General features: G+C 46.4%; 1 protein-coding gene across 4 annotated transcripts in view; it reads right to left on the minus strand.

The window, feature by feature from the left end:
* The window catches only part of Serac1 (serine active site containing 1), a 36,840-nt gene that overhangs the window by 2,522 nt on the left and 23,554 nt on the right, over positions 1 to 10,764 (minus strand). For 3 of the 4 annotated variants that reach the window (XM_021221733.1, XM_029533206.1, XM_029533208.1), the window contains 5 exons: positions 10,214 to 10,364; positions 5,192 to 5,333; positions 4,209 to 4,303; positions 3,420 to 3,517; positions 2,296 to 2,478 (listed from right to left, as the gene is read on the minus strand). In XM_021221733.1, the coding sequence (XP_021077392.1) occupies positions 2,296 to 2,478; positions 3,420 to 3,517; positions 4,209 to 4,303; positions 5,192 to 5,333; positions 10,214 to 10,364 (669 nt within the window). The remainder of the gene's footprint in view (positions 1 to 2,295; positions 2,479 to 3,419; positions 3,518 to 4,208; positions 4,304 to 5,191; positions 5,334 to 10,213; positions 10,365 to 10,764) is intronic. The other variant, XM_029533207.1, reaches the window with a different exon arrangement.

The following is a 10,764-nucleotide window of genomic DNA, read 5'->3' on the forward strand; positions in this document are numbered from 1 at the left end:
GGACAGGCTCTGGTCAGTTAAAGAAGGGACAGGCTCTGGTCAGTTAAAGAACGGACAGGCTCTGGTCAGTTAAAGAACGGACAGGCTCTGGTCAGTTAAAGAACGGACAGGCTCTCGTCAGTTAAAGAACGGACAGGCTCTCGTCAGTTAAAGAAGGGACGGGCTCTGGTCAGTTAAAGAAGGGACAGGCTCTCGTCAGTTAAAGAATGGACAGGCTCTGGTCAGTCCTTTGGATAAAAGTGTTCATTTTTAACTCAGAGAGGGAACGGTTTCTGATTCATGACGGGCTCAGGTAGGAGAGCTGGCTAGGCAGGTAAGCCTTTGCCTCACAAACCTGAGGTGATGGCTACTCTTGGATGTCTACTTGACTACATCTGGAATTAACTAAAAACTCAAACCACTGGGCACTCCTGGTGAGGGATGTTTAGTTAACTGCATCATTTAAGGTAGGAAGACATACCTTATATCCAGATCACTGGAGGACCCACCTTTATTCTGGGCTACACCACCTAGAGGTATCCTAAAGATCACGGAGGAGCAAAGCGGCTGTTCCCCGCCTGTTTGCCCCCACTCCTGCTCCACTGGCATCAGAGCCTGGGGGTGGGGTGGCTATTCTGACATACTGAAGAAAATACATAATAAATCCCATAGATATGTTCTTTCTATCAGTTCTGTTCCTCTAGAGAAAGAACCCTGACTAACACACGTGAGGCCGTGTTTGGATCCCTAGAACCTGTGTGGAAAGCCAGCTGTGGCTACCCAACTGTAACTTAGCTAGGGGTGCAGGGGGAGAACGGGAACAAAACTGACATCAGAAGTCTGATCCATACTACCTCTGGGGAGTACAGGAAACCTACAGAGCACTCCAGCATCTTCAGAATGAGTTGAGAAGACAACAGACCACAACACAAGAAGACACAACTAAACCACCACCACCACAATCAAGATGGCTGACAAGGGGTATCCTGAGAGCAACTTGGCCACAAGGAAGCACCTGAGACCTGGAAAGGGGTCATTCGAGCCCGGCAGCTCGGATCTGATAGCCATCACTCTTGTTAACATCCCAAGCTACCCTACCGGATCTAGGGAGATCTCTTAGGTTCTACAGCCTCAGGTCTATGTGTAGCAGACCCGAGTATTACCTGTGCTCAATCCTCAGGCCCTTCATAACAGTGGGCGGATGAATAGATTCAATGCACAGGCACCAACAAAGAGCACATTACTAGGGGAAGCATAATACCATGAAAGAAGGATGAATTCTCCAGAAGCAGAGGAGAAGGACAGCTATGAAATGGTACAAAGGAAGTAGACAGTGAGTCTGAGGAGACAGTGAATATGAGAGACCCAAGACTAAACAGCACAGCCAGAGAGATGGATCAGTAGGTTAGAGTGCATGCCACTCCTACAGAGAACCTAAATTTGGTTCCCGGCAGCCATATCCCCTAACTCCAGCTCCAGGGGATCCAATGCCTCCACCTTCTGAGGGCCCTTGTGCTCACGTGTGAGGAACGTGCATACATATGCATACACACAACACAAAAACAATTCAGAACATGAATGCGAGATTGACCAATGGCAAAAATCATTTTTAAAAAAGAACCAATCAGAACGTGCAACTTAAAATTACAAAAGAGCATCTCTGTAACAGATTAGAATGAGAGAAAGAACGTGAGCTTGATGATACGTCTCATTTTGAACTCAGTCAAACAAAGAAAGAAAGGAGGGAGGGAAGGAAAAAGGAAGAAAAAATATTCATAGTGTGGAAGCTCTAGAAGCTGAAGAAAAGTGAAAGCCAATTAAAAGCCTGATTCATAAAGTAAGAGCCGAACTTGCAAAGAGGCAGAGATACAGGCACCCACGTACATTCTCCTGTGCACAGGTAAGCATATGCTGGGCTATGTAGCCAAACACAGTGCTTTATAACTACCATGCTGGCTCAAAGGTTCATGTATATTTCGATAGCTGATGATTTTCCAAGTTCATGGAGAAAGGTAGTTTACTAGTTTGGGAGAAAAACCATAATCTGTCTAGGTTTAAGTAGTCGGGATAACTTAATGGTCTCGGCTGTAACTAGAGTGAGATAACTTAATGGTCATGGTTGTAACTAGAGAGGAAAACTACCTAGGAACGAAAGAGAGATGGAAGAAAAGTCACGCCAACCCAAAAGCCTTCAATTGGTAATCTAAACAAAACTTTAAAAACGAGCTGGTACATTATGGAAGAAATGGTGATTTTCCTTCTTTCCATGTACTTAATGCTCTACAACTCCAGTTTCCTTCACAACAAAAGTATTACCCTTGCTGAGTTCTTTGACTTCCAGTGAGGGAAAGAGAAGATATCGAATATTAACGGAGTATTCAGCCAAACGGGACCCGTGGTGAGGGACACTGTAAAAAATAATTCCTCTGGTATTGTTTATAACAGCACTCAGTTCGGGCTTCTTAGAGGCTTCCAATAGCATCTTCTTGACAAGAAGACCTAGCCACCGAAGAGAAAGAGAAGACAGTGAGTTCTTCCCTCTATATACTCCTTCTCAAAAAGAGTAAGCAAACGAGACAGAGATGCTTTAAAATGTAACTTCCTAGTATAAGAAAACCGCCTTTACAATAAGAACACTACTGCAAATGTATCCCTATGAGTCTACAAGCAGTTAAGAGACCACAGACTGCAAACCCTTCTCTCATAGATCTCACTGCCTCTGTGAGGTAAGGTGGCGGTCACTGCCACCCACATCCAGAGTTCCAGGGCCCACCAAGGAAGGTCAGCTGCTATGGGAAAGGCTCCCAGGAGCACCTAGCCATGTTCCTAGTCAGGGACGGCAACGGTGGGTTTTTGAGAAGCAGAAGGGCTGCATCCACCTTTCTCAGTCAAGAACCATGGCTGAGGCTCAGCCTAAGTCAGTTATCAGACACTCTAGCCTGGGGCTGGGCAAAGGCTTTAAGCTAGGCATACAGAGAAAGCTGGGAGCTAGTCTGGAGGAGCGCAGGAGAAGTAAGGCATGTAGCTGGAGCCAGGCTCCAAGCACAGCCGTCAGGCACAGAGAACCTGTGATCACCATGCCTCAGCAGCACAGGCAGTGACTGAGTGGACAGGAAGGCAGGGAAGCCCCTGAGGCCTGTGGCCATGCTGGCTTCTCCGAGCCTAGCGATAAGCATCCCACAGTGTAATCTGACTCAGAATGAAGGAGTGAAACCACGGAGCCACCAATCAATCTACGCCCTCCCACCCAGACTGTTATTAGCTGTCCCCTTCTAAGAAAACGAACAGCATGGACGGAAAATAGTAACTTTAAAACTCTTAGATAAAGCGTTAACTTGGCGTGGGGATATTAGTAAGACAGACAGACAGACAACTTTCAGTTGGCTGAAACCCTCACTATTACCTCATGATGGCTGTCTATGAAGATAAGCCATCCTTACCTCCCATGCTGTGTGAGATCCAAATCATTGGCCTATCCCCAACACCAGCAGCCCTGAGCTTGTTGAGGAGTTCGTTGCTTCTGAATGCAATGGACTTTCTGAACAAAACAAAAATGCCAAGCATGACGGGGGATGTCCATCCCCCACATCTCATGATGGGGGGGCGTCCATCCCCCACATCTCATGATGGGGGGGCGTCCATCCCCCAAATCTCATGACAGGAGGCCCCCAAATCTCGCTGCCTAACTTAAGAACATTTACTGTTCAACGCTGTCCGCTCCCACTGCTGAGTGTAGGCTATGCCAGTCTTATTCTCTATCTGAAACATGCTCACACTAACATAGCTGGGACTACTAAACTAAGCCCACAACAGCCACTCATACACAAACCCAGCACTGTGTGAATATCAAATGGATCTGGCGATTTGCACAGGTCAGACACAGGTCTTACCCAGCTGCCCTGGGCAGTTAGGTATGGGGCCCCAGTTCATCTACAGTCTGACTTGATTGAGTTTACTCCTACAAACATTAAGCTTCCATTACTTGGGTTTATGTAGAACTACTAGATGATCATCAGAGTTCAAAATAAGTGATTTCAGACCAAAAGCGACGTTAACTTCACTGCGTAGTAGTCTGCTAGTCTCACACTGTGTATCTGCAATACCTTTTTTGAGAGCCAAGATTGCCAGTGTTAGTCCTCTGGGAGACAACGGCTAGTGCTAGTGCTCCCTCCCTCTCACGTTATCCCTCCCCATCCTCTCAGGCTAGTGCTATCCCCCTCTCACGTTACCTCTCCATAGGGCACCTTGCCCTCCAGTCACTGAGGCTCGTGTCGTACTCCACAGATATGATACGTAGTGAGGGACAGTCCTTTGCTAGCCATGTCTAAGTAAAATGAAAAGCAGTGAGCAGAAGCATCCATTTCCCCACCCGGCTCCTTCCTAGTAACTGCTCTCTGTAGCCAGAGGCGGCCTGCAGTAGACACTACAGAAGACACTGGAAAGCAGGTGGGGAGTGAAGATGAAAATGAGCATCGTATCTCTTCATATCTCTGGTCATAAAATGCCATCAATCTTTATAATGAAGGTGTGAGAACACTGTCAGACTTAATCTGTAATTGCCCAAATCAAGGCTTGTCTTGGCGGCTTTCAGCAGTTAGTAGAAAGCTATTATCTCAGAACAGACTGTACTTTCTGCTGGATAACTGAGACATGAGTTGGAAACGAATGGTAACTGCGGTCTGTCTCTGGGAACTGGACGCTGACATCTAAGACTTAGCACCCTGAGAGAGAAGAGCGAGCTATTCTGAAGCCAGAGGGACAAAGCCCTGGGAACCGTTCACACACAGATGCACTGCCCTGCATGAACTGGGATAAACCTCAGCCCATGACCTCATCCCAGAGTTGAACTCGGAGGAAATAATGTCAAAGAAATGCAAAGAACTACATCACTCAAGTTTTTCTATTTTTATAGTTATTAAGGTCATAAAGTTGGCTATTAGAAGTATATCTGGCTGTATCAACAAATTATGTATCAACAAAGTAAGTGATTACCCTACTTTTTAACTCATGGAGTACTATTATTCTAGAATCACAGAATATACACAACGCAGGATCACAAGCCCCACTGATAACAAAAAATCCTACGAATGTCTCCAAGAGGAAGCAGCAGCAGTGTGAGGGAAACCCAGTGGCTCGGGACAGGGAAGCAGCCATGATGCCCGCAGCAGCGAGTGCCAGCGTGCGGGCGGCAGCCACAGCTGCTGCTCCTTACCTTGGGCCAGCATGTAGTGTACCTGTCTTCATCCACCACAGCACTTTCAGTCAGAGCCCGCTGGCTGTCGTGCTGGCGCCAGGTTTTAAATGCTGCTCCCATTAGGCCATGAATAAAAAGGACATCGGCTTTAATGGGCTGACTAAGAAGGAAGAGAGTTTTAAAAAGAAGCAGAATAAACGCATTACTACTGAGGCAAGCTACACAGCATTCTCTCTGGAGGGCTTTAGCAGGCTGACGTGACATAAACGAGACTTAATTAGGGCAAACTTTATCAACAGGCAGGGCTGCTGAGGGATCTGGGAACTGTGAAAGAGACAGCACATTCACTGTTCCTTCAGAGAAGAGACACTCAGTTAAGCAGGCCAACCACAGCGACTGTAATGAACTCCATGATTCAGCTTGTGAGTGCGCCACTGCGTGATTATCCTCCCAGTAAGTCTATGCAGACATTCCACAAGCCAGTTGAGGTTTTTAAGAAGTTAGACAAGAATACGCTAATATAATGGCAAAGTCACTGGACGTGAGAAATGTCAGGGGACATCCACAGGACATGCAATGGCCTCGTGGGGGAAACCCAAGACAATACACCTCATTCCAGGGTAGGAAGGACACTTATTGGCTCAGCCAGGAAGACACACATCCAGGTGGCTCACCCCATACCTGACCTGCCTCACAGTTCTGTAACACCAGGACAAACCTGCGCCATGGGGGAGAGTCCAGGGAGCTGCTCCCAGAGAGCACACACGGGAATCTGACCCAAGCCCAGATCCCACCAGCTAGCATGGACTACAGTGCTCAGGGAAGAGAGAAAAGAGACACTCATGTGGGAAATGCAAATTCAAGGAAAGGGAAACCTTGTAGAAAAACTGTCATTTTGTACTCCAGCTGGCTTAATGTTTAGTAATGACATTAATTCAAATGGTAAGAAATGGGAACCATTTGACATTGCTAATTTTGTGTGTTCCTGTGTGTGCACTAAAAGTCCTGGGCAGAAACAAAAATCATATGTGAAATTTAAACTCACTAAACTAAGAATAACACTACCAATTAATTATTATTAATAAGCTAATGAATGTCTAGAAAAATACCATTTTTAAAACATTAAAAATAAACAAGAAAAATTTGGAGATTATATCTACACACAATCACAGATAAAGTCTACAGAATGTCACTTGTCTCAGCCTTCCTCGACCCTGCCTTTTCCCCCCCTTCCTCCTCCCTCTCCAGTGACCCCATGTGGAACACAGGATTAGACAAAAGAGATGATCAGTCACTGCCTTACTCCCTAGACAAGCTATGGACTGACAACGATGGCTGAGACGTGAAGCTCAAGGCCCTCTGGGGACTTTCACAATTACTGATCACCCAGTGACCTACAAAGCAGGGTGCTCCGACTCGAGGTTTCCCTGAGCAGGGGAGTCAGTCTCTCTCCTTCCTGGGCCAAAAGCTCTCACAGTGGGCAGTCGGAAGCCCAAGCTGTGTATGAAGCGTCACTGTTGGCCACTGTTGTCTTCTCCCGGCTGCTCTTACATCTTAGAGACACACCATTCCTAGCTCCTTTGTACTGGATGCCCTCGGGTTTACTGTAAGTGTGTCCTAACTGTGGGCGCCCTCGGGTTTACTGTAAGCATGTCCTAACTGTGTCCTTCCAGTCCATGTTCATGACTGCTGATGGAAGGCTGCGCCATTGTTTCTGTTGGTTCCTATTCTTTGAGACTCAATGAGGAAGTTTCTGTTTCTTGCTCTAACTATAGGTCTTTAGGAATTTGGACTGTTTTTCTTACTAAGCCTAAGAAGGCTGCTATCTCAATATCATCCTCTCTAAAGCTTGGATATATATATATATATAAGAATTAATTATTAGCCAGGCAGTGGTGGCGCACACCTTTAATCCCAGCAGAGGCAGGCGAATTTCTGAGTTCGAGGCCAGCCTGGTCTACAGAGTCAGTTTCAGGACAGCCAGGGCTACACAGAGAAACCCTGTCTCGAAAACCAAAAAAAAGAAAAAAAAAAAAAAGAATGAATTATTACAAAAGATACATTTTAAATCTAGGTAATATGAAATTTATTTAAAAAATAGCAAGAATAAAAGATTTAAGAGTTTAACAAACTAAAAGGTGATTCTAATTTAATTAATTTTGTTAAAAATTCTGATTCTCACTTCTTTTTAAACTCGCTAATTTGCTTTGCTTTATATGCTATTGATATATGTTATTTGGTATGTATACATGATAAAGCTCCCCCAAAAGTATTCAGTTGAAATCAGCTTGCAACCGACCACATAAAATTAGTCACATGTGCCGGGCGTGGTGGCGCACACCTTTAATCCCCTGCACTTGGGAGGCAGAGGCAAGCGGATTTCTGAGTTCGAGGCCAGCCTGGTCTACACAGTGAGTTCCAGGACAGCCAGGGCTATACAGAGAATCCCTCTCTCGAAAAAAAAAAAAAAATTAGTCACATGTGATGGGAATTTGAGGAGGAAGGCTTGAGCTGCAATAGCACACTAGGGACAGGCTCTGCTAGTTAAAGAGACAGTTATATGACAGGAAGTTCCATGGATGTGGCCTTGGGAAGGACTAATAAAGGAGTCCAGCAACCCAAAGCCCACAGGGTGGGGGTGGGGTGCACAGATATGAGCTTTATTTATAGGTAAGGAGGACTGGACAGCAGACATAGTGTACGGAACTGAACCACCACTTTGGCGAGGTGTGGGCTCCATCACTGTCTGGGTGTGCGCTCTATGAGGCAGGCTGGTCTAAGAGCTTGCTGCTTGAGGGACACCAGTTCTTGGGATGTAGTTACTCACACTCCAGGTACAGCATCACCTTCAAGGATGACTGTCTTCACCTGGTGGCCCAGAGGGCTCTGCTGTCCTCAGAGTGCAAGGTGACTGGAAGCTTAGGACAATAACTTACCCTGTGCCTTCAGCTCTGAGGAGTGTGAAGGAAATGAGGTCACTGGGGTGGGCTCCCCGTGAGCATTAACAAGCGTAGACTCAGGCAGGAGCATGGCCCAGAGTAAAGAGACAAAGTGGATCCAAATGGAAAGCTGACAGGCTTTAGCAAAGGCGGCAGCACCCCTGCTATTAGGACTTAAACTGCTCACTAATTAACTATTTAATTAGGAAATATATTGCTTTCTTGTCTTGTTTTTCCAGACAGGATTTCTCTGTGAAGCCCTGGATGCCCTGGAACTTATCAGGCTGGCCTTGAACACCAAGATCCACCTGTCTTTGCCTCCTGAGCCTGGCTAAGAAAGTGTTTTTCTAAACTCAAAAGTTTTATATAGAAATATAAAGCAGAAAAGAGCCATCGAGTATGAGAAAGAAGTATAAACCATTAAAATAGTTTTAGGTTAAAACAAGGCTGAAAGCAAGGGAAATTCTTTGCCCTGAGAATCAGCATGGTAAAAAATAAGGTTCTGTCCTAATGGGTCTTTACAAAGTAGAAAGAAAAAAAAAAAAAAAAAAGGACAGCCCCGCAGGGGGGCAGTGGTGTGACCCAAGGCACAGCAAAGAAAGGTTAAAAAGTGCACAAGCACGCGCATGTGTGTCTGTGTGTGTGTTTGTGTGTGTCTGCATGCACATGTGTGCATATGACCACACTTTCCATAGCTATAAACTAGTAACATCCCATGGGTTTGGAACTAAAAGGAATGAGATTTCACATTACGAAAGCAGAAAGGTGGCCGACGCGACGGAGCACAGCTTCCGTTTGATTCTTTAACCAATGGACCTTTCAAAACCTCAGGACTTGACTGGTTTCTTGTTGTGCTAAACTAAATAGGAACCAATGCTCCCACAGTACACCACTAGGGGGCTGTCCTTGCTCCACACATTTCCTATTTCTCTTGTGCAGGCTTTTAAAAACAAATGGTTTTGCCTTTTTTACAGAAATGTTTTTAAGGTGTGAAGAAAAAAAAATGATTTTAATTTATTCAAATGCCTCCAAATAGGCTCCAACGTTTCCATCAGCCAAAAGCTAAAATGTCACCAGGTGACAGTGACACCTACTCTGGGAATGTCCCCTGCGTTGCTGTCTCCCACCAGAATATCATAAATGTATTAACTCGTGACTTTCTTCCTTTTGTGACTCTAAGAGGCTGGCCGAGACACAGAGGCTCACTCAGCTGGGAATGCTCTTCCTCCTGCAGTGAGAGTCTGACTGCACAGCTCACTGTAACGTTGTATCTGCATTAGACAACCTATTAAAAGAATCTCTTGCAAGGGAACCCTGACCCTGATGGCAGCTAGACAGCGACCATCAGTGGCCTTGAGTCTGTGAATTTGTCAGGTTCTCCCATGATGTGATTTCTCCCTGTCTCCCCAGCATAACGCCCTAGCCCTGCTCCCAGGACCCTGCTTCCTTCTCATCCTGCCTCACTCCCAGCTGAAGAGTGGAACAGAGCTCCCCCAAAAAGGACTGTCTGGGGCAGCACCCAAGCTGATGGTCACGGGAAGGCCTCTGACAGCCCTTTATTCCCCACCCCCACCAAACTTGGGAAATGGGGTCAGAGGGAGGGGCCTGCCACCGTCTCCCCTTATGCACCACTTCCTGAGGTCAGACTGAAGGAGCTGGTGGAATGGAGGAGCCCACTGCTACTTCTAATTTCCTGCGAGACAAACGAGTGTACGCAGGGCTTAGGGAAGGGCTTTGAGAGGAAGGTCCACACAAACCAGCCACTCAGTCATGGTGGCCCAGAGCTTTGTGAGGAACACAGGAGGGCCTGGAGAGCCCCAGGGACAGACCATCTGAGGGGCCTCCTCACCATGCCTCCTCTACCCCTGGCATTTCTTAAGTCAATCTAGGGGTGTACAGTATTTCTTAGACCATGACTCCAGTCTCTCTTCACAGGAAATCAGGGAGAGTAGGAAGGGCTGGCCAACCCGCAGCTAGCTACGGCTTGTCTTGCATCTCCTTTCTGGAGGTTTCCCGCTTCTTTCATTTGCATTTGAGATCACTTTCCAGTTTTTCAAAAAAAAAAATCTTAACAAACCAACCAAGTCTTCCTGATGCTCACCTTGTCCGACACTGGGGATGGAGCACGTACACTCCGTCCTGGTATTTCTCACCCACAGTTTCTCGGTCCAGGTTAGCCAGGGTTCTGGCAGCATGGGAAGCCTCCATGATGTGGCTGGATTTCAAGGCTTCTGCCATGAGAGATACCCATCCTGAGGAAAGAACAGGTATCCCGAATACTGGTGCAAACTGGTCTCAACTACAGAGAGATGCTTCGAGGTCTGTGCTAGGTGAGGAAGCCACAGGCTCCAGCTCAAGTCTGTCCTAAGAACCTGGGGGTCTCACAGCACAAAGCTGTGATATCCCAACCACAGCCCTGGGGTGGCTAAGTAGGCAGCGTGCAAGTGGCCTCTTCCTATACAGAGAATAAGCACAGCAATTACAGTGGGTACGCTCAAAAGAGGACAAAACACTGTGATGGGCTGCTTTAAGGAGGACTAAAAAACCTGAAGATCGGCAATCCATCAACAACCCTGACTGCAAGCCAGGAAACGATTTCTTTTTCTTTCTTTCTTTCTTTCTTTCTTTCTTTCTTTCTTTCTTTCTTTCTTT

The sequence above is a fragment of the Mus pahari genome, chromosome 21 (genome assembly GCF_900095145.1).
Source record: "Mus pahari chromosome 21, PAHARI_EIJ_v1.1, whole genome shotgun sequence".
NCBI lineage: Eukaryota > Metazoa > Chordata > Mammalia > Rodentia > Muridae > Mus > Mus pahari.